Source organism: Podarcis muralis, chromosome 18, assembly GCF_964188315.1.
Source record: "Podarcis muralis chromosome 18, rPodMur119.hap1.1, whole genome shotgun sequence".
In the NCBI taxonomy this organism is placed as follows: Eukaryota; Metazoa; Chordata; class Lepidosauria; order Squamata; family Lacertidae; genus Podarcis; species Podarcis muralis.
In genome coordinates this window covers 6480360-6504663 of record NC_135672.1, presented here as the reverse complement: position 1 = coordinate 6504663, position 24304 = coordinate 6480360, and the positions used below count along the sequence as shown (strand labels likewise).

General features: G+C 48.0%; 1 protein-coding gene across 7 annotated transcripts in view; it reads right to left on the bottom strand.

Moving 5' to 3' along the window:
• The window catches only part of PTPRS (protein tyrosine phosphatase receptor type S), a 295013-nt gene that overhangs the window by 104324 nt on the left and 166385 nt on the right, over positions 1 to 24304 (bottom strand). For all 7 annotated transcript variants that reach the window (XM_077922007.1, XM_077922006.1, XM_077922009.1 and 4 more), the window contains one exon: positions 17268 to 17378. In XM_077922007.1, the coding sequence (XP_077778133.1) occupies positions 17268 to 17378 (111 nt within the window). The remainder of the gene's footprint in view (positions 1 to 17267; positions 17379 to 24304) is intronic.

Sequence of the window (24304 nt, the reverse complement as noted above, 5' to 3'; positions counted from 1 at the left end):
CTGGGGGGTGGAGCTTGCATGCCTTGTGCTGATCAAATCGGCCGCCTTGCCTGGGGACTCTCCTTTGCTCAGCGCTTCCCAGCACAGAGGTGACGGTGGTTTTCCTTGCTGCATCCCCTTTGCCGGGTTGCTGCGCTGTGGGAACCACCGCTTGAGGCTTCGTTTGGCTGCTGGCTGGGCTTTCTGCCTTTGGCTTGGAGGGGCTCAGAAGTCGAACATACCCGTGCTCTAAAAATCCCTTATTTTGGCTGCTGATCCCTTATTTCCGAGGCTGCTGGTCCCTTATTTTCAAATCTGTAAGTTGACAGCTATGCTCCACTCATTACAGTGGGCTTGTTACAAGGCAGCTTTCTATATTCCTATTTAAATCACCCCCTTTTTACTCTGAACCATGCAGAGACTTATCTGTTCAGGGGAAGGAACGCTCTACCTCAACTGAAGAGCATCTTCGGACTGGATTCAATTCCTGGCATCTCCATGTAGGACTGGAAATGCCCCTTCTCTGAAACACTGCAAGGCTCTGCCAGCCAGTGGTAAAGGTAAAGGTAAAGGGACCCCTGACCATTAGGTCCAGTCGTGACTGACTCTGGGGTTGTGGCGCTCATCTCGCTTTATTGGCCGAGGGAGCCGGTGTACAGCTTCCGGGTCATGTGGCCAGCATGACTAAGCCGCTTCTGGCAAACCAGAGCAGCACACGGAAACGCCATTTACCTTCCCACCGGAGCGGTACCTATTTATCTACTTGCACTTTGACGTGCTTTCGAACTGCTAGGTGGGCAGGAGCAGGGATCGAGCAACGGGAGCTCACCCCGTCGCGGGGATTCGAACCGCCGACCTTCTGATTGGCAAGTCCTAGGCTCTGTGGTTTAACCCACAGTGCCACCCGCGTCACGGCATCTGCCTATCATCTAAATGCTTCTGCTCATGATCTAGGGGTGGCTAGAGAGGGAACTGGGGCGAGAGGCGGGGAAAGGGGCAGGAGGAATGAGGTTTTTAAAAAAATTCTGCGGGGTTGGGAACCCAGTTTTTTGGGAAGGGATGGGAGTAACAAGGGAAGCAGCAAGGGGAAGAAAACTTGGGAGGTATTCAACTGACCGGAGCAGATCTGGTCAGCAAACGGCGTTCAGGTGGAAAACAAATGGCAGGAATGAATGCAAAAACACACACACCTAAATAATAATAATAATAATAGGAAACATAACAGGGGAACTGAAGGGAGACTTGCACTTGCGAGGGGAGGGGTGGGAAAACAGGGGAAGGGAAGAAAGGGAAGAAGGAAGAAAGAAAGAACAAACCAGAATTAAGTAAAACCGGTAAACCATAGTTCAAAACAAAGACCAATGCTGTGAATCGAAGTCTGAAGGGAACCCCAAATCGTTGTTCTCAAGTTAGCCAGGGGGATAAAGAGAGCGTTTCAGCGCTCTCCTTGCAAAGTGGCCAGGAAGGAAATGTTCCCATGGGGGGGGGAATGGGGGGGCGTTCACATTTAGTGTGAAGCAATTCACGATACCCGCTACCCCTCCCCTGATGATCATCTGGCTGACTGGGAGGAAAGGGGAGCATATTTATGCAAAAGCTGCGGAGAGGAAGGTGGAAGAGAACATTTGGAGTGAAGGTGTCATAGAAAGAACTACAAAACAGAAAATATGGGTTCAACACCATCTCAGCTCCTGGTCATGAGGTGGAGATGTTACAGAAGTCATGGAAGGCTTCCAGGTTAAGGACATCTTGAGAGTGCCCAAAGGTGGTTTATTTCCCCACTATTAAACTGCTATGGACGGTTAGGCTCTGTGGTTTAAACCAACCATGGTTTACTGTTAACGAAAACAGCAAACGGTGGTTAGTTTAAACTATGGTTTTATTGCGGGGGAAGTCAGGATCAAACTGTAGCCAAGTTTAACTAAGCAGTTTCCAGTTCGGAGGTAAAGATTAACAATGATTGGTCAAGAACAGGAAGCAGGTGGTTCTGGTCTTTTCCTTGGAGTCGCGTACCTCCAACCCATCTCCTGGGTCTGCGTTCCTGCGCAACTCACATGATTCATGCGAGATCGTGGGCCCGAAAGACACAATTTTGGGGGGCTGTGCTCTCACACCACCCCAAAACATGTGTTTTGGGGCAAAAGGTGTTTTTTTAAGTGGCACAGTCGGTTGGACTCTACAATTCCATGGTTCTATGGGGTATTTTTTAACTGATAGTTTTACTGTTTGATTCTTTCTGTAAACTGCTTAGGCGTTTCTTTTGTTTTTTTAAATCAAGAGGTGTTTAAGTTTTATGAAATAAATGAATGAATAAAACTCACGTCAATACCAGTTGTGGTCCAAAATAGCTGGACAGCACCCGATTGTCTGGGCACTGTAGGGTGGCGGGCACTGTTGTTGTTTTTTAACAGAATTCTAGAGGATCATCTAGTCAAACCCCCTGCAATGCAGGAATTGTTCACCCAACACGGGGCTCGAACCCTCAACCCTGAGATTAAGTGTCTCATGCCCTGCCAACGAGCCAGGATCAGAATCCAAAGTTTGATCTTGGCTTCTCAGGGTAGAGTTTACGCTAGCCAGTTTGGACAAAACGACAGCCGAGCTTCCTTCAAAACGGGCATGAATACATTCACACCATTTAAAGCATTATCGATACAACTTGAAGCAACCATGGCTGCCCCTCAAAGGATCCTGGGATATGTAGTTTCTGGGATATGTAGTTTCTGAAGTAGGCTGAGAGTTGGTTAAAGGTAAAGGTACCCCCTGCCCGTACGGACCAGTCTTGCCAGACTCTAGGGTTGTGCGCCCATCTCACTCAAGAGGCCGGGGGCCAGCGCTGTCCAGAGACACTTCCGGGTCACGTGGCCAGCGTGACATCGCTGCTCTGGCGAGCCAGCGCAGCACACGGAAACGCCGTTTACCTTCCCGCCAGTAAGCGGTCCCTATTTATCTACTTGCACCCGGGGGTGCTTTCGAACTGCTAGGTTGGCAGGCGCTGGGACCGAGTAACGGGAGCGCACCCCACCGCGGGGATTCGAACCGCCGACCTTTCAATCGGCAAGCCCTAGGCGCTGAGGCTTTTACCCACAGCGCCACCCGCGTCCTAGAGAGTTGGTTAGGAGGCCCCAATTCATCTCCCGGAGCGGTTTAACCGTCAATATCTTTTCACAGGGGATTTCAGCTCAGTGGGAGGGAAGGATGGGGAGAGGGTTCCTTCTAACAAGTCTCAGCACCTCTTAAGAAATGATAGCCCTCATCACTTTTGTGAGAGGAGCCACGGCTCTTTGAAGAAGCATCATAACCCTTTAAATCAGCCTTTCTCAACCTGTGGGTCCCCAGATGTTGGTGAACTACAATTCCCATCACCCCTAGCTAGCAAGGCCAGAGCTCAGGGATGATGGGAGTTGTAGTCCAACAACATCTGGGGACCCACAGGTTGAGAACCGCTGCTTTAAATCATGGGTAGGCAAACTAAGGCCCGGGGGCCAGATCCGGCCCAATCGCCTGCCAAATCCGGCCCGCGCACGATCCAGGAATCAGCGTGTTTTTACATGAGTGGAATGTGTCCTTTTATTTAAAATGCATCTCTGGGTTATTTGGGGAGCAAAATTCATTATTTTTTTCCAAAATCTAGTCCGGCCCCCCACAAGGTCTGAGGGACCGGCCCCCTGCTTAAAAAGCCTGCTGACCCCTGCGTTTAAATGGATGCTGCTAAGGTGGCCCAAGTCTTGTTCATGCAGCACCAAACCACAGTTTAGTGTGCAGGCAGTGCCAAGTGCCATGTTACGCTAGACTGGCACCCGGAAAAGAGAAGAGCTCTTGCAACTTGCAATTTTATCTCTACAGCTTTTCTTTTATGGGAGGGGAGCGGTTTAGCTCAGTGACAGAGAACACACTTTGTGTGCAAAAAGTCCTGGTTGCGGGGAGGCGGGTGGAAAGATTAAGGTTGAGAGGACCTCCTCTTGGCCTGAGACTCTGGAGAGACAGTTTCCAGCCAGCTTCTAAAAAAAACCCTGTGCTGTTCTTTCTTATTTGACCTGGATGAGAACCAAAAGGATCCATGAGGGGATGAAGGGAGAAAGCGGGGGGGGGGGGGGTTTGCAAGCTTTATTTTTTGTTTTTTACAGACCTGCTTGTAGAGGAACGGAGAGTCGAGCTTTGTTGGGCAATAGCGACCCCCGCAGCCTGCCCTGAGACCGAACTCCCGTGCTGGAAGGCAAGTTCTGAGGAAGGTTCTGATTCCATTGTCTCCCTGCTTTTTTGCTTTATCATCATCATTTATCCCCCCGTGCCCAGCCCTCACCCCCCCGACCCGGATCCACCCAGATTTTACCATGGAAGAGGAACAATTTGCAAGGGGTCGCAAAGGATTGGAAATGTGGGGAGGAGGGTGGGGTAGCCTTTTGGGCGAGTTCTCGCCGCTTCAAACCCCGATTCACGTAGAAAAGCAAGTCAAAATTAAGAAAGGGAAAGGTGGGTGGGTGGGAGGGTCAGGGGTCGGGGGGGGGGGGGAGAGGAGAAAAAACGAAAATCCATGTGAAATTAAAAGGCAACGTGGTAAAATAGAAGTCAACTGCAATTGTAATGACATAAGGAACGGGGGGAATAATTTGTTTTGCTTTTAATAAAATTTAAAATAAAATAAAAAATACTGAAACAACCACACAACGGAAAAACCAAAAGAACACCAAATCAAAACTGAAGGGTGATTGGTTGAGAAAGCACCAAAGGAAACCGAAATGGTCTTAAACATTTTGACACCCAGCAAGCCCATAGCTCAGAATGAGGTGAGAAGGCGGACATTATTAGCATTTTGGGGGAGACAGAGGAGGAGTCCGCTCTGTCTTACTCCAAAATGAAGAGGGGGAGGAGGAAAGGGGGGGGCAAAATAATGTGCAGCCTTGATATACATATTCGTAGTGAATATTAGATTACACCTGTCCCGTCCCTTCTCAAGGAGGTTATTTCTAAGTACCTCTCTAGTCCTCCTTCCTTTCATCTAGATGCAAATTTCGGCTATGTTGCCTGTCATAAGCGGGATATGAGTGGAATTATCTACCCCTTACCCCCCAAAACGATGGGTTTCTTTCCTTCCCCCCTTTAGCAATTTAGCGTCTTGGCTATCCAAATACAGCAACTCACGGGAACTGTTCTAAACTCCCACCCCAATTTGGTTGTTCAGCTGGTTTCCTTTTTAGCGAATCGGTTGGTTCATTTTGCACGACGGGCCAATGGGATCATTCGGAAGTCAAATTGGATCCCGGCCGGATGGTCCGACCGACCCCCCCCCCCAACCCCTCAATATTAAGGGTGGCATTTGTTAAAAACGGTTGTTGTTGTTTTGTTTTTTTGTCTGCCGTGTGTGTGTGACAAGGTGTAATCTAAATTCCCCACCCACCCCCCTAAAAACAAAGAGAACAGCAATGCAAAAAGGGATAAGAAGACAAAAGCAGGCAGAGGATTTCGAAATCACAAATAGCACAGTGTTCCTGCAGCAAGTAATTTGGTCTTAAGGCATATAGTCCCCTGAAACTCTTGAGAAATCCTGCAGAAACAGAGTGTTAATTTAACTGATTCTCGTTAAAGTTTTGCTCGGCATCTTTTCGGCTCAGATCATACAGATTTTAAAAGTAGCAGGCTTTCCAAAAATAGCAGGGGGCAGTCCACTTACCCCGTGACCAATTCTCTTTCTTTCTTTCTTTCATTCTCTCTCTCTTTCTCTCTCTCTCTCTCTTTCAATGCAAATGTGGAGATGACTGAATTTTAATAAATAATACCGCAAGAGACAGATCTCTCTCCCTTAGTTCCAGAGATCAGGGAAGAAAGCTGGAGGGATGGTTTGCACCCAACTAAATCCTACTCAAGAGTAGACCTACTACAGTTAATGGTTAGCTGTGTCCTTTAATTTCAGCAGCTCTGCTCTGAGTAGGACTGACATTGAAGACAACCCATAATCGGGAAAGTTTTTCCTTACTTTCTGTAAACCCCAACCTAACACTCCCTAAAAAAAAAAAGGTAAAGGACCCCTGACAATTAAGTCCAGTCGCAGACGACTCTGGGGTTGTGTGCTCATCTCACTTTACTGGACGAGGGAGCCGGCGTTTGTCCGCAGTTTTTCCGGGTCATGTGGCCAGCATGACTAAGCCGCTTCTGGCGAAACCAGAGCAGTGCACGGAAACGCCGTTTACCTTCCCGCCGGAGCGGTACCTATTTATCTACTTGCACTTTGACGTGCTTTCGAACTGCTAGGTTGGCAGGAGCAGGGACCGAGCAATGGGAGCTCGCCCCGTCGCGGGGATTCGAACCGCTGACCTTCTGATCGGCAAGTCCTAGGCTCTGTGGTTTAACCCGCAGTGCCACCTGTGTCCCTCCAACCCTCCCTACACCAAAGCAATAATACTGAGAACTCGGGAGGGGGGGAGAGCAAAAGGTGTCATGCCGAAAGAGTAAATAAAGTCAAGGCACAAAATCTGGAACACAGGTATCCAAGAACTTTACAAAGAGGAAGCCTATGGACGGGAGAATTGCAGTAATAACCAAGCAACCTCTTAATATAGCTTCGCAACACTGAATGCTAATGTCACATCAATGTGTTCTGAGATGTCCAGCAGTGCTGGCTGGATACCGCCTCCAAATGCACCACAGCAGTGAAATACTGAGATACGGTCGCCCCCAAAGCCTTGATATCCTGAAGACAGTTTGGTTATTACTGCAAGAACCCTAAGAAGATCACAGCTGGATCAGGGCCCGAATAGTCCACTATCTCGGTCTCACAGTGGCCACCCAGACATTCTACTCCAGGCACAGGCAAACTCGGCCCTCCAGATGTTTTGGGACTACAACTCCCATCATCCCAAGCTAACAGGACCAGTGGTCAGGGGTGATGGGAACTGTAGTCCCAAAACATCTGGAGGGCCGAGTTTGTTCTACTCACTGTAGGCCATGGACTTGATTTTTGCTTTATTTATTTTGCTTTATTTTTCATAGGCATGTTACAGAACATACGTGTTATTTTTCCCGAAACGGGCCTGGCTGGTTTATACCCCACCGGAATTGAAGATGCCCAAGGTTTTCAAGTACACCTGTCCTCCTACAATGGGCAGGTTATCCTTGAATGGTCCTTCCTCCACAGGTGGTGTTTTTCAAAACTTTCTACCTGCAAAAGGCCTCCCCAATGATGTTATATGAAGATGCTTGACTCTCCCCTGAAGGACCAGGGCAAGTTAATGAGTGGCATCTTTCTGTTTTTTATTTTTATTTTTTAGGAGTGGGAGATGTTGACATTCCAACAAAATAATCTTCATGCAGGTTTGGCCTTCTCAAATTCCTGCCCTCGCTTGGTCAGCACTGTAGCCTTAACCCCTTACTCAAGGGGTTAACTTATACACAAGGTATAAGTTAGCCCCTCGCCTCAAGATATTTTACACTACAGGCTCCATCCACCTGTTGGATTTGGAACAAGTCAGCTGTGCTTAAGTTCCCACCGAAATAAGTGGGGGCTTAAATGTCAAGGGTTTCATCCAACTGTGTCCTACTCAGAGTAGACTCATTGGAGTTAGTTGTCCTACGTTACTTAGGCCGTTAATTAGCCGGGGTCTGCTCCTCGTAGGACTAACCCCAAGCCATGACTACTCTTGCCCCATAGCTTTTGACAAGACCCAATTTCAACTAAAGCCTGGGATCTGGCCCTATGTATTTCATTTATTTTCCACATTTCTAGAACGTGTGCAGAAGACTCTAACTCCAGGGGGTTATTGCTGCCTCGAACCCCTACGGCAGCCGTCGCCAGGTTGGTGCCCTGCAGAGATTTTGGACCACAACTGAAGCTTGCGACTTGCCTGAAAGGTAGCTCACATTGCCTTGCAAGCGCACTTCACCCATCACCCTGTCCTCTAGCTGCGGTAATCATTTGCAAAACCCAGTCAAGAGGACACTGAGTGAAGCCTTGCTAATTAATCTCCGGAGGAGAGGGCAAGTGGGGTCAAGGATGCCTTGGTGCAAAGAAGAAACCTCTATTGTTTCATGGGAACACTGGATGAGCTGCGCTGGTCCAGATCAAATGTCTATCTAGGGAGTCTTCTGGGAAGATTGTGGGTACCCAGAAACTGGAAGTTCAGATCCATACTCTGGATCCCCTGCTTTTGGGCGTTCTGGGGTGAGGCACACGCCCCCCCCCCCCGAACCCCAGAAGCGAGGGGAGCATCTGTGAAAAGGATGAAGTGTGTGCATGTAAAAGCACCCGCATAGAAATACCAGCATCTTTAGAGAAAGACAGACAGAGAGAGAAAGAGAGAGAGAAAGAAGGAAAGAGAGAGGAAGAGAAAGCGAAAGTAGAAGAGAGAGAGAAAATAAGAAAGAGACAGATAACTGTCAAAGCTGCACCGGATTTCTCAATAAATAAATACACAAACAGATCGGCCACAAAGCTTTAATACCTGTACATTAGGAACTTGCCCACTGGGTTTTAGAAGGGTGTCATCTTTGTCATAATTAAGGAAACAGGAGTATATAGAAAAGGGGTGGTTTTTTTGGGGGTGGGTGGGGGGAGATTTGGGAATGCAGGAAAACGTATGTATGTGTGTGTGTGTGTGTGTGTGTGTGTGTGTGTGTGTGTCTGTCAGTCAGAGAGAGAGAGCCATTTATAAGAAGGCGCAGACCCTTAAAAAGTTTGCAATGGGGAGTCTTATCAAAATGATGCTGTCTGAAGTGTGTACAGGGGTGGGGCACTTTACTTATTTATTTATGTATTATTATTATTTATTAAATTTGTATACTGCCCTATGCCTGCATGTCTCAGGGCGGTTCACAAGATAAAATCATGATATAAAAAAGACATAAAGGTAAAGGTACCGCTGACCGTTAGGTCATTGCGAACAACTCTGGGGTTGCACGCTCATCTCACTTTACAGGCCGAGGGAGCTGGCGTTTGTCCGCAGACAGTTTTTCCAGGTCATGTGGCCAGCATGACTGAGCCACTTCTGGCGAAACCAGAGCAGCGCACGGAAATGCCGTTTCCCTTCCCGCTGGAGTGGTACCTATTTATCTACTTGCACTTGACATGCTTTCGAACTGCTAGGTTGGCAGGAGCAGGGACCGAGCAACGGGAGCTCACCCTGTCGCGGGGATTCGAACTGCTGACCTTCTGATCGGCAAGCCCTAGGCTCAGTGGTTTAGACCACAGTGCCATCCGCGTCCCCCCCCCGCCAAGGACATACTACATAATAACAACAAAAAAACAAAAGAAAAACCCAGTGACCTCTTCCCAACACATTTTAAAAGGGCATTGAATGTCAGTCAGCCAAAGGCCTGGTTGAAGATGAGTATTTTCGCCTGGAGCCCAAAGGTGTATAATGAAGGAGCCAGGCGAACTTCCCTGGGGAGAGCATTCCACAGATGGGGAGCCACTGCAGAGAAGGCCCCGTTCTTGTGTTGCCGCCTTCTGGACCTCTTGAGGAGGAGGCCCATGAAGAAGGGCCTCAGAAGATGATCTCAGGGTCCAGTTCGGTTCATACTGAAAGAGGCGGTCCTTGAAGTGTTGTGGTCCTGAGCCGTTTAAGGCTTTATAGGTCAATACCAGCACTTTGAATTGGGCCCAGAAACTAACTGGTAGCCAGTGCATTCAGACCAGGAGCAGTGTAATATGCTCAAACCATCTTGCTCCGGTGAGCAACTGGGCCGCTGAATTCTGCACTAGCTGAAGTTTCTGAACTGTCTTTAGAGGCAGCCCTACGTATAACGCACCCTATGATTCCATTCCTCAAATACAAAGGATTTCAAAGTTTAGCTTTAAAAATATCCAAAATGCAGACGGTTTCCAGGGGTATTCATGTGGCACTCATCTCAGTCACATAAGAAAGTCCATCAAGGTGGATTACTCTCTGGAACTCTCTGCTACTTGATATTAGACAAAGGCCTTCGTGCTTCTTCTTTCTTGGTGCCTGTTGAAAACTTTGCTCAGGCACGCCTACCGAGACATGTAATTTGAATGTCGCTTTGAATTGGTTTACTCTGAGCAGGACTTTGTATATTTTAAGTGGTAAGGAGACCCCCTCTATTCTTGACTGATTGCTAAACCGCTCTGGGAACTATAGCGCTCAGAGGGGGTCTCCAAAGAACTCTCGGCACCCTCAACAAACTGCACTTCCCAGATTTCTGGTTCTCACCCAGGGAGGCGAAGTTAATTTTGTCAAATAAATAATGCGATTTTAATCCGTTTCGCTGTTGATCTTAATCCCTTTGGAAGCTTTCGACAGTCTCCACTGATCCTTTAAACATTTATTGTAAACCGAGTGGCATATAAATTCTAAATAAGAAAAAGAGCCCAGGGTGACAGGTAACCCAGTCCTGAACTAAAAATGGCAGGAAAGTGGTCCTAATTAGATGCCGCCTGCCTCATTCAACATGGCCAACGGTCAGGGATGATGGGCTTTGTAGTCCACCAATATTTTGAAGGGCCACTCAGGCAAAGTCTCAGAAGGCCGTAAGCCTCACCGGTTGCGATTTTGTTCTGTGTGGAAGCCCGGGCGCTTTGTGGGGGATCTTGAGAATAACCAGCAGTTTAGCTGAAGCTTTGAAAAAGAATTATTTAATCCTCCTGCTGCGATGTACTTTCAAACTGGGTGCTGAAAGAGACGTTTATCGGCTTATTTTAAACATTCGCAACCTTTGCAGACAGAGGCATCATTAGAATACACAGGTGGGGGGGGCAGCTATGGTCTGTTGGCGTCACAGAATTGGAAGCCCAACCCTTGACCATGGGTAGGCAAATTAAGGCCCAGGGGCCGGATCCGGCCCAATTGCCTTCTAAATCCAGCCAGCGGACGGTCCGGGAATCAGCATGTTTTTACATGAGTAGAATGTGTCCTTTTATTTAAAATGCACCTCTGGGTTATTTGCAGGGCATAGGAATTGGTTCATTATTATTTTTTCCAAAATATAGTCCGGCCCCCCCACAAGGTCTGAGGGACAGTGGACCGGCCCCCTGCTGAAAAAGTTTGCAAAAGTTTGCATGATTTGCACGTGTGTTTTTCTGGGTGATTAAAACCACTTTGATGCGGTGGTTATCCGGAAGCGATTAAATTTAAGGAAAGTAAACTTCTGGTGGTGTAACGGGGGTCCAGGATTGTTCTGTCCACTTGAGGTCAACGCTTAAGTTCCCTTTTTATCAGCCCGTGAAATGTAAAGCTCAAGTTCCTTTTGGGACCGTCTAGCCGAGACCCCCCCCCCCTCCCCTCGTCCCGGAAGGCTGTTCCTCAGACAGGCATTAGAGCTGTGTGGCTGCAATATTATCGGGCTGGAGGTTGTTAAATCGTCAGAGGGGTGTGGGTTGGGGGGGGGTAGATTTTGAGGAGGGGGTGGAAGAAACGGAAGCAGGAACACTGGCTTTTTTTCCACAATGCAATTGGAATAAAATTACAGCACAGCATAACCGATCGAAACCAACCGACTGACAAACCGACAAAGGAAGGTTTTTTTTAAAAAAAAAGAAAAAAAAGAGAGAAACGGGGAAAAAAACCAAAAATCAAAATGTTTAAAAAGAAATAAATTTGCGGGTGGGGGGGGGGAGGGGAAAAAAATATTCCACTGATAACATTAAAAAAAAAAAAGTTCCTTTGAAATTATATATGTATATATGTATATATATATATATACACGCACGCACGCTCAGGCACACAATTTGAAAGAAGGGAAATAAGAATAAAAATTTAAAGGGAGAAACGAAATAATATTAATTTAAAAAACAAAACAAAAAACTGAAAAGGACCGGCATGCAAAAGATCGTTGCCTCGTAAACATTCTCCTGTCATGCAGATCAGGCCCAAAATGTCCATACAGCAAGGTAACCATGACGACAGAAAAAAGTGCACACAGAAATGCAACCAACAGATGCAGAGAGCGCACACGTCCCACAATGCAACTCAACTCATCTCCAACGAGACCCAAGAACGGAGGGGGGGGGGGTCTCGCTTTGTCAACTTTTTTTTTTTAATTATCATATAATATATATATATAGATATATATATAAATGCAGAGATTTCCTTTCTTTTTCTCTCATTTTTTTTAAAAAAACGAATATTCAATCATATATATATATATATTCGCCATTTTATTTTTTTATGTTATTTATTAATTTATTTTTATAAAAAAAAGATATATCGCAATCATAAGATATAGGATTATTTCTATATTTCTCTCTTTTTTAATTTTTTTTTAATTTTTTTTTTTTTATAATTAAGAAATGTAAAAATATGTGGGTAAAGAAAGTAAAAAAGGAAAAAAAAAAACCACACCAACCTTCTCGTAGCTCTGAGGGATGTTTTAAAGGGGTTTGATGCAGAACACAATGACATGAGAAGAGGAGAGAAGAAAAATAAGGGAAACACAGAGAGAGTAAAAAAAGGCCTTCACGGCTGGCAACTGCAATTTCAATTGCTTTCCTTTCCTTTCCTTTCGTATTTCCGCCTTTTAACTTAAAAAAATAAAAATATTGAGCTAAAAAAAGTAATATATATCATCTCAAAATGTCCATATATATTTTTTAATTTTTCCAGCGACCGTCTTCCCCCACCTCATTTAGCCACGTGACCCCCCTCCCTGTGTTAGCACGGTCCTTCCTTGCCAATTCGGCAGGAATGATCCCCCCCCTGCACCCCACCAGACCCTCCCCCAACAACCCCCCACACACCGGTGGATTCTACCCTGCACCCATAGATCTGGCCAAAAGCCCCTGCAGCTCAGAGAAAAGAAGGTTAAACAACATTTACAGCACGGCACCCCAAACAATAAAAATGAAGTCTTCTCCTTCGTTTCCACCTTGGCACTGTCAGTCGTCGTCCTGGAAGTTCCAGCCGCCCACCCGAATATTTTGAGGTGCCCTCGAAAACCCCTCCAAGGCATGTCTTCATGGGAACTGCAGGGGAACGGAGCCGGTGCAATCCTGTCCCCGCAACCCTGTGCCAATCCAGGTGAGTTGCACCTGGATAGAAGCGCTGCATCTGTCTCCCTGGGCTCATTCACCAGGTAAGAGAACGGCGGCTCGTAACTCGACCCGGTCCCTCGGAATATTTGGGGGCTCTTTTTTATTATTAAAAAAAGGATGCTGTTTCCCGTACGTCTGGCTTATTGTGAAGCTGCTAAACCCATTTCCCGGCGCCCATTCAGACATGCCTTAAAAGCCCCGCCCCTTCCAACACAGGCTCCTCCCCTCCCCATTCAAACTCATTCAGACATGAAGGGGGTGGGGGTGGACGGAAGTTCCCTATGGTGGTTAAAATTACTAACGGCAACAGGAAAAGGGCAGAAATGGGGAGGAACACCAAACAGTGCAAACACCCTACTCTGTGCACCTGAAATCCCTTTTTTGAGAGGGGATAAAAGCATATTATGGGAGAAACAGTTTGAACTGTTGAACAACAACCATACACCCAGCAATCATCTTCAAGGCTCTTTGGAAATAATGATAGAAAAGGAAAATAATGCTAATACCGATAAGGCCCCAGTCACACAATCCAAACCATTTCTCCCTTTTGCGCGATTATCGTAAAACACAATAAGGAAGCAGAAGTTATTAGAGAGAGCACTCCGTTGTCCAGGTGAACTTCCAAAGGTGAGCTCCTTGCCCCATCTACGATGCGAGGTGCTGCCTGACTCTATGGAAGATCTTACGTTTTGAACCCAAACAGATGTCTCCGTAAACACATGCACCACACCTGTGGCTTTCCAAAGCTGGGTTTGAAACAGTAAGCAGCTCCTGAGGGGAGCTTGCGCAACCTGCGTCATTTAGTGCTTATTCTGCACTTGGAAAGAGCTCATTTTTCAAATCCTTTCTCCTCTGGATTCCTAGGAGGTGAGGGACAGGTTGGGCAGGTGTTGTAATATTGTGCAATGCTGGTGTTACCCCAGCAGGTGCCGCTACTGCGTAGTGCTGAGCAAGCAACAACACAAAGCATTGATATTGGGGAGAAAGAGCTCTGTCTAGATTCCAGGACAAAGAGCAACTCATAAATTTGGTCCACTTTTCTGACACTTTGGCCAGTCCCCCCAAAAGGTATTGGGTTTTGGACTTTTTTTTTAGGATGGACTGACATGGTTACCATCGCTCACCGCTCCAACGTTTTCCGTGACTGAGTGGGCCAAACCATCCCAGCTTCGTAGGGGAAGAATATAGCGTTTTTACACAAAATTAAGCAACCAAATTGAACAAATGGGGCGAGAGAAAGCTCCCAATTTCTGAACTGTGGCAGGTTAAAATTCTCAACCCACAGAAGACCCACGACGGAAGGGACAATCCCACATGAGTCTTGGATCATGTGAGCTCGGTCCTCGAGGCCTGAGATTTTACCCACGGCACAAAAACTCTGAGAAACATTTCCTTCAGCACAGCACCAGATGTTACGCTCTACGTTGCTGGTTGCATCAACAATGGCGGCAACGGACATCATTTCTCATTTTTTTTGTCATTGGGCCCCAACATCAACAACATCAACAATAACAGCAGCAGCAGAAAACAAAGACAAAAGCCTCCTTTAAAAATTTAGCTTGGGTGTAAAAAACACACACACAAAACCCAGAAAATAAGCAGTGTTATCAGGCATGTGGCCCCAAGCAGACTGGAAAAAGAGGTCACTTTACTGCAGTGTTAGACATTGAAATTTCTAAAGGCCTGTATGGCTTTCGATCTACTGTGGTGCATGAAGCTGACCAGCATGGACTGGTCCATAGCAGAGACGCCAACAACCTCATTGTCCCAGGTAGTGAAAACAAGGAGGCTTATCGGGTATGTAGTGGGAGGCTGGGGAAATCTATGCTTAGGAGATGACAGAAGGTGTACTCCTAGGAGATATTTAGAAAGGCCGCAGCTTCCAGCACCCATAGTTTGAAAGGGATGCTCGGTTTGGCAAGTCATTGATACAGAAAGTTATTTTAATTTTTGAGCACCTGACATCAGACTGGAAAGAGGAAGAAAAAGTGTCGCAGCCTATCTCTTCACAATAACTGCAAGAGGGGACCCCCCCCCCCGCGCCCCACTTCTGTTGACGAGGGCGCCCTTCTGATCAGAGACAATGGGGACCCATTTTGTGTGTGGCCAGTCTTCCAAAAACACCCCCCCCCAAAAGGAACCACTTGGCTGTTTGTCAAGCCTTGACGGAACGGCATGAGCCTATGAGGGCTGGGGGTTGGGAGACCCCTGGCTGGACCGTGAGACTCTATACTCTGATGGTGGTGAACAGGTCACTTCTGGCCATTTGGGGCAGGGGCCTTCCAAGAACCCCAACGCCACCTGATTCGTGCAGCCGTTTGAACCTCACCCAGACAGGTGCTGATGGACCACAATTCCCCATTATCCTTGACCAGTGACCCAACTGGCTGCAGTTGGTGTGTCTGTAGCACAACAGCAACTGGAGATCCAAGGAACACTGATGTAGACTCTGAAACACGTCTTTTAGGGGGTTTCAGCATCCCTTCGCACACGGTGTTGTGTTTGTGCACGATTTTGTCTAAGCACCTGGCAGGGTCAGATCCTGGGCTTTTGCTAGGTGGCTCATGGAATCACATACGAAAAGGGGTTCCCCTCCCTTTTTTTTTTAAGTGGGGTGCTGTTGTTGGGACAGCTTGAAAGGTCAGGTGTTTGATCATAATTCTGTGGCAGGACTGCACAACTCTCCTTGAAAAATTCCTTTACAGCATCCATCACCAACTTGGTGCCCTCCAGACATTACGGTTTACTGTAGTCTAGCAGCGGTTCTCAACCTGTGGGTCCCCAGATGTGGTTGGACTACAACTCCCATCACCCCTGAGCTCTGGCCTTGCTAGCTAGGGGTGATGGGAGTTGTAGTCCAACAACATCTGGGGACCCACAGGTTGAGAAAGGCTGGTCTAGAGGAACCAGGTTGGCAAATGTGATGTAAAGGTAAAGGGACCTCTGACCATTAGGTCCAGTCGTGGCCAACTCTGGGGTTGTGGCTCTCATCTCGTTTTATTGGCCGAGGAAGCCGGCATACAGCTTCCGGGTCATGTGGCCAGCAGGACTAAGCTGCTTCTGGTGAACCAGAGCCGTTTACCTTCCCGCCGGAGCGGTACCTATTTATCTACTTGCACTTTGAGGTGCTTTCGAACTGCTAGGTTGGCAGGAGCAGGGACCGAGTAACGGCAGCTCACCCCGTCGCGGGGATTCGAACCGCCGACCTTCTGATCGGCAATCCTAGGCTCTGTGGTTTAACCCACAGCACCACCCACGTCCCTTAAAGGTGATGTACAGGAATAAATAAATAAGGATGTCCCTCCGGCCTCAAAGGAGGATGGCCGCATTACGAACGAAATCCGAATTATCAGGGAAAGGCTGACCCACACCGCAAACATTTATCAGCTTTAACAAGTGGTTGACATCTTGGCGGGTGAGGATTTGTGGGGATTCCAGTTCTTTTGGCACCCCTGCCCCCTCCTTCTGGGTAGACTACAATTCCCATAATCCCGAGAGGAAGGGTCCAGGAAGGTGTGAGTGTCTTAAAAGATGGCCTTGAGAGACTTGCCTCTCTCATTTCTTGCAGTCCCATGCCTGTTTGGCTGAGCCAATCGGCCCAGTATTAACGTCTAAACGGCGGAGACGCTTAGGACCACCCCATAAGTACTGGCTACCACAATGGTGGTTGGGAAAAAAACCCTTTTTTTTTTTACAGGGAGAACAGAAAGAGTAAGGTATATTTTTAGGCGGGCTAGAAAGAAAAACACAAGCGTTTAGAAATAAGGGCAGGGCGACAGCTCCTTGTTTCGGGCACTTGCACCTCCAACTACTCCCTCCGCTGGCGCAGTCCGTGCAAACTCACAAGAGTCGGGACCTAAAGGGTCATCCATCCCAACCCGCTGCAAAGCAGGAATGTCATATGTAGATCGGGTTGGTGTGGGATATTTACAGGGACAGGAGCTGCCCCTTGGCCTGCCTTGGCGGTCGTTGGAAAAAGTGGGGAAACTGAGCCAGTTGTTAGCCGGAGGCCTCCTGCAGTGTAGGCGCAGACCCATTTATTGGACATTTACTCCTGCTCCCCAGTGCATATTCCCACACAGTTGGGTCTCTCCAATGTCCAGCCAGGCTCTGGGTCACCTATTTGTCTCCGATACGGACTTTGCAATCCACCCCAAACACCTTCTGGATCTTGAGAAAAAGAGAAACGCAGCAAAAAACAGAAGCCTTCAGAAGTGTGTGCGTGTCTCTGCGCACGTGTAGGCTGGGGGGGAAGAGGAATTTGGAGAGGATGGCATTTGCCACTCTTGCGAGTCACGGCGTTCCCTACCTCTCACATATAGGTTTGCGGGTGAGGAGTAGCGCACGCCGGCGCTGTTGCTGGCCACGCACTCGTACTTCCCCTGGTCGGTCTCTTCGCTGCTTTCGATCTGAAGGCCACCTGGAAACGGGAGGAGGGTCCGGGAGCGGGGAGAGGAAGGGAAACGTGTTAGTTCAGAGGACCAGCAGCCCAGGAGGGAAAGGGCAACATCTTCCCCGCTTCCCTCTCCATCGCAGCTCAACACTTCCGGCGCCCACTCGGTGCTTCTTCCTCTTACCCAAAAGCGGCGCCCTGCTGCGATCCCGAGGAGGCTCAGTGGGACTTACTCGCTAGTAAGGGCACGGAGGATTGTGACCCCAGCCTGCTCTTGTTCGTATAGCACAGGTAATGCGTGAGAACTGGTTGCCACTTGCGGACATGGGCTTGGTTCACATTATTCATTCTTCTCCCACCATCGATAGCTCCCTATCTATCTATCTATCTATCTATCTATCTATGATCTTACATTACGGCTCTCCCCAGCCAGCATACGATTCTCAAGCTCTCTCTCCTCCTCTGGCGCAGATGCATGTTTCGATTGTTGCGCCTGAGAAAAGTTGTTAATGCTAACTATGGTTTATCTGCTCTGAACACCAGAGCTGGAAACTGTGGTTAATGTTAACCATGGTTTATCTACTCCAGAGTTTGGATCCAGGAAGTGTGGTTAGTGTTAACCATGGTTTACGTGTCCCATAGTTTAGACCTGGGAAGTGTGGTTAGTGTTAACCATGGTTTATGTGTTCCATAGTTTAGACCTGGGAACTGTGGTTAGTGTTAACCATGGTTTACGTGTTCCATAGTTTAGACCTGGGAAGTGTAGTTAGTGTTAACCATGGTTTACGTTTTTCAAAGGTCAGGCGTGGGAAGTGTGGCTAGTTTGGCAGCAACCATAGTTTATCTGGGCAAGCCAGGGACATCAACCAGTGCCTGAAGTTGATTTGTTTCAACAAACCATAGTTAAAATGAACGCTTGCCACACTCTGCCCCGACTCAGACATCTTGCCTACTAACTGTGCAGTGAGTTCAAACTGGAAACAGATGTTTCCAATCTCCTCCGGGAAAGAGACGGGGGTTGAGGAGTGTGCAAACCAAACAGTCGTGCACGCAGTGCTTAGTGCTATGTGCATGCCAGACTGCAGCCCGATGCAGGAATTTGCATAAACCGAGCTCTCCATGTAGAAAAATGCGAGCCAGAAAACTAAGAGGTGTCACACAACTTCAAAGGCTTATAATGCGCTCTCTCGGCTCAGGCTAACCCTCTAACTTCATCACAAAATCAGCAGAGGCGGCAGAGATAGCAGGTGGTGCTGGTCACTCCTGGAGAGGAGGAGGATGAACATCCTCTTTGTCCATATTCTCCACCCTCTGTCCCCTAGCTTTACAGACCTCTGTCCAAGACCCCACAAAAGGATAAGTCTATCAATGGTGAAACAGACCCTCCATGTTCAGAGGCACTGTTGCTAGAGACCAACAGTGGGAGAGGAACACTGTAGGCTTTCCAGAGGTATTTCCAGAGGTAAATTATTATCCTTGGTCTGATCCAGCAGAGCTTCTCTTAAGACATTTGAGATATATTTTCCTCCTCCCCCCCCTCCATTTTTACCAGAAAATACAAATACAATTGCATTAATTTCCCAATTCACGTGTTCCGGACAACCGTTTCGGGTTCAAATTAAACCTTACCACTTTTGTGGACTGTGAAGGAGAAAGGATTTAATAACGGGAGTGATTTTATAATAGTCTTAGGAACCGCAAGGAAAACCAGAAATACACCTTCGGTGCTTCTTGACGCTATGTTTGAGCCCACATCATAAATTGCAAGTGTGGCGGGGAGCTTGGGAAGTCGTCCTCCCCTGGCCCCTAGAGGACCTTGGGAAATCTTCCTCCCTTGGCTCCCGACAGACACAGCGGCCAGTTCCATCCATCCAGCCAAGGAAGAAAGAGAATTATACACGTATTGAAAATAAATGCAGAATTGAGGGGAGGAAATAAATGGGGGTGGGTGGGGGGTGAAGTCACAGAAGACAGGACAAGAGGCAGGACAGTAAATAAACACCCACAACAGTGACAAAACTCCAAGATTGTTATTAAATTTTTTTTAAAAAAAAATAAATCAAAAACCACACAACTAACACAGAACAAGAACTGGTTATAATCGAGAGGTTGAGGTGGCAAATAGGCTATCGGGGAAAGTGAGCGCCGTGGGGGGCAGGTGTTTTGTGTGCGTTTGCGGAGGGTGTTTTCTTACCTCGGATCGGAGTACCTTCTGCAAGGAAAAACAAAAGAAAAAAGAAGAACAAAACAGAAGTGAAAACGAGCGGGGAGGGAAATAGTGGGAGTTTTAATTTTTGTTTGTTTTTCGTTTCCCTGGACTTGCCAGTGGGAGAAAGGACCCTGAGGAGAAGGAAGGTTTGGAGAATCTCTAACGCTGTCCTATTTTGAGTGGGCTGAGAGATGTAGAAGTACCGTATTTTTTGCTCTATAAGACTCACTTTTCTCCTCCTAAAAAGTAAGGGGAAATGTGTGTGCGTCTTATGGAGCGAATGCAGGCTGCGCAGCTATCCCAGAAGCCAGAACAGCAAGAGGGATTGCAGCTTTCGCCGCGCAGCGACCCCTCTCGCTGTTCTGGCTTCTGAGATTCAGATTTTTTTCCCCCTTGTTTTCCTCCTCCCAAAACTAGGGGGCGTCTTGTGGTCTGGTGCGTCTTATAGAGCGAAAAATACAGTACTTAAAATTCTGAATGGATGATTTCATGTTCGCTTCGGCCAATCAGGAAGGCAACAGCTGCGGACGCCATTGGTCGCCCAGGAAAGCATCAATGGGGAGGAGCCAACGCCTGATGGTCTAGTGCGGCTGCTTGGCAGGTAGAACGTCCCAGGCTCAATACCGGCCATCTCACTGGTCAACAACTACGGGTCAGGAAGCAGTTAAATAGGAAAGGCCTCTGCCAATCAGACAATTCTGGGCAATGTTATAAAATGGCAGCTTTTCGTCAGTCAATCTCTGCTTAAAAGGAACCCTTCGCTGCACTAAACTCGTAGCTGCTGCCTGTCCGAGCAGAGAACAATGGCCCGGGTGGGTAGGCAGACTGACTTGGAAAGAGGCAGCTTGCTACAAACCATGGGACAACAAGGTTAGCCACTCTCCACATGCTCAGAGGAACTGTTATCCTCCGAGGATGGGTCGAAATGGACATCCAGCATTGAACCCAGTCCAAATAGCTTCATGGGCGTTCTCCTCAAGGTTTGGGTTCAAAAAGCCTTCCTCATAAAATTGCAGGATCCTTCCCCCCCCCTCCCTGGCCCCCACTGGCTTTCCAAGAGATTGCTGCACATCTCAGTCAAGAAATGTATTATCGTAAGAAGATCTCTAGGGTTTTACTCCGATCCTGAAAACAGAGCAGGTTTTGCAAAGCACGGCCCATTCTTTCAAGTCCAAAAAACTCCCCCTTTGCAGAATCCCCAAATATTGGCATTTCCCGGTCTTGCCAAACATCATCAATGTCTGCAGAAGAGGAATCTCGCTGAAACCTCTACATCCGCCCTGAAATAACCGACTTTCTTTTTTAAGAGTTTAAATGTCTCTAATACTCTTCCCACCCCAAACTTCCTAGATGAATGTGCCCTGTTTTCAGGATAGGGGTAAAATAAACCACCTACTTATTATGATTAGTTAGTGTCAGCTGGGTGGGGAAAGGGCGAGATGTTATTTGGTTAAAGCTGGTTAAGGTTCTAGTTAGAGAGAGCCAGTTTCTGGCTGAAGAACAGGTTACAAAAAACGGGAATCTACAGAAAGGCATTAGTTAGCGTCTAGTTAAGGTTACTAGCTAGTTAATGTTAATCGAAGCAAGGTATGCTCGCTGGGGGACACAGTTTGGAAATAAATGAAAAGGAGTAAGGAAAGGGAGGGGAGCGTTAATTTGGGCAAATCTCTGCAGAGGAGCAGCTGGGTGGTTTTAAAAAAGGCAGCGAGCGAGCGAGAGAGAGAAAGCGAGGGAGAGAAGAGGGGAAAATTAGCAGAGGGTTGTGGATTTATTCAGTGGAAATAGAACAGCCTTGAACTCATCTTTCCGTCTCAGAAAATCAGGCCTGGAAACAAAACACATACAAAAATCTGCCATCTGTGACAACAATCTGGAGTAATGCGGGGACAGGACCAGTGGGGAGAAGGGGGGGCGCACTGCTGGTCTATGGGGGTCTGACTCACTTGAAAGGCCACACAACAATTATTTGCAATAGGAACAAATTATCTGGCGCCTACGAGGGCATTCGGGGGGGACATCAAACGTGGGTCTGGGGGGAGAGGAAAGAGGGGCCCCCAGTCCCAAAATGGCGGTGTCCAACTGGCATAGCCAAAAACCATCACCGCTGCAAACCAGTGCAACCCCAGTGACGGCTTGTGTTGATAGTCTTTGTGAATATCCAGGTTGCCACCCTCTTGCCCTGCCTTCAGGTCAGAAAACTGGGGTCTATAAAAGTAAAGGGACCCCTGACTGTTAAGTCCAGTCCCTGACCGTTAAGTCCAGTCATGGACGACTCTGGGGTTGTGGCGCTCATCTCGCTTTACTGGCCAAGGGAGCCGGCGTACAGCTTCCGGGTCATGTGCGAACCAGAGCAGCGCACGGAAACACCGTTTACCTTCCCGCCGGAGCGGTACCTATTTATCTACTTGCACTTTGACATGCTTTCGAACTGCTAGGTTGGCAGGAGCAAGGACCAAGCAACGGGAGCTCACCCCGTCACGGGGATTTGAACCGCCGACCTTCTGATTGGCAAGCCCTAGGCTCTGTGGTTTAACCCACAGCGCCACCGGTGTCCCAACTGGGGTCTATACCTGCATCCTATTTCCCTGTGAATGGGATGTGCTCCCAGTTTTGCTGCTCCCGGTCAAATTTTACATGTAACGCCATGGGAAGGCAACTTAAGGCCCGGGGGCCAGATCCGGCCCAATTGCCTTCTAAATCCGGCCCGCAGACGGTCCAGGAATCAGCCTGTTTTTACCTGAGTAGAATGTGTCCTTTTATTTAAAATGCATCTCTGGGTTATTTGTGGGGCATAGGAATTCGTTCATTTATTCCCCCCCCCAAAAAAAATATAGTCGTTGTCCCCACAAGGTCTGAGGGACAGTGGACCAGCCCCCTGCTGAAAAAGTTTGCTGACCCCTGTGTAACGCTGATGAACACTTTTTAGAAAAACCTTTCTCTCCCTCGAGATTTCATTCCAGTAAGGCCGACCCTACCATTAGGCAAATTTGCCCTTAATACTCCATTACAGTAAGGCCAGCCCTACCATTAGGGGAAATGACCCAGCCACCTTTAGGCAGCAGATACTGGCATCAGCAGTGGCTGTTCATCCTAGTTCTCTTCCTCTCTGGAGGGAAGAGATCTGTGCGCCACAGAAGCCTGCCTTGAACCCCCTAAACTCGCATTCTTCCCCCTCAGGGGTTTGTATGTGGAAGGGATGCTTCGCCAACACCTAGACGGTGTTGCACAAGGAGTCGCATCAGGCAGCAGTTGCCACGCGCTAGCCCTGAATTGCAGTAACGCCAGGCGGAAGTTCTAATGGGCATGCCTGGCTTGGCTCATGAAGAGTTATTTAAACTACTGGGGGTGGGGGCAGAAGGAAAATTTATGAGGGGGGGGGAATAAACCAGGACGACAGGGCACAGGTGGCAGATTTTTATTTTTTAAAAAACCTGTTGGAGTTTCACATCTAAGAAGCTGGAGAATATTTGCAAGGTGGGGAAGGAGACAGAGCTGTAGACGACCCCCTCTAGTACAGGAACAAATTGATTTAGAGAAGAGTTCCTGCTTTCCCCAAATACTCCCAAACAGTAAAGGTAAAGGGACCCCTGACCATTAGGTCCAGTCGTGGCCGACTCTGGGGTTGTGGCGCTCATCTCGCTTTACTGGCAGAGGGAGCCGGCGTACAGCTTCTGGGTCATGTGGCCAGCATGACTAAGCTGCTTCTGGCGAACCAGAGCAGTGCACGGAAACACTGTTTACCTTCCCGCTGGAGTGGTACCTATTTATCTACTTCCTCTTTGACGTGCTTTCGAACTGCTAGGTTGGCAGGAGCAGGGACCGAGCAACGGGAGCTCACCCAGTCGTTGCGGGGATTCGAACCGCCGACGTTCTGATCGGCAAGTCCTAACCCACAGCACCACCCGCGTCCCTCCTGAACAGTATATTGTCGCAATTGCCCAGAACTTTGCTTCTGGGGCAATAGACCGGACATTTTTATTTGGTGGGCAGGCAGTGGTGGCATCTGGCAAGTAAACAAAGTCCATAATTTAAAGGGAGACTTTGTGAATCGAGACCAGGCCGAGAGCTCCCAAAGCAGGAAAGCAAGGAAGGAGTTTGTTTTACTCCTGGACCCCCTTTTTAAAAGACTGAGCCAGTTACAAGGCAATTGTAGAATCAGAGAGCTGTGCAGCTGGATGGGACCCCAAGGGTCATCCAGTCCAACCCCTGCCCCCCTGCATTCATCAGGAATCAGCAGTCACACTGGACTCTATGGCGGGGATGGATTCTCAACTCCCTGGCGGGGGGCTCTTCCTTTAGCCCATCCATTAGTAAGCCAAAGGGGCAGGCTGGAGTACAACAGGTGCTGTAGCTTGTTTATCTGAAACCATAGCGGACCCTGCTTAGCTTCGCAAATGGGCTAGCTACTCGGCCAAAAAGGAAGACCCCCAGAGTGGCTTACTTAAAGAAAAGCCAGGCGCTTCCTTCAGGGTCGGAATCTTAAAAAAAAACAACCACCACAACGCCAAAGGAAAATGCATTGGGAGGGAGGAGAAGATAAGCAAACTCAAGTATTTTATTGCAAATCGTATATGTCTGAGCTGATAAAATGTTATATGTCTGATATAAAAAATGTAGACTACCTTGAGACTACCCGCCAGAAGTCCTTGGGAGTTGTAGTCCTTAGACCAGGGGTCGGCAAACTACGGCCCCCGGGCCAAATCTGGCCCGAGCAGGTCCTGAATCCAGCCCGAGCGGCCATTTA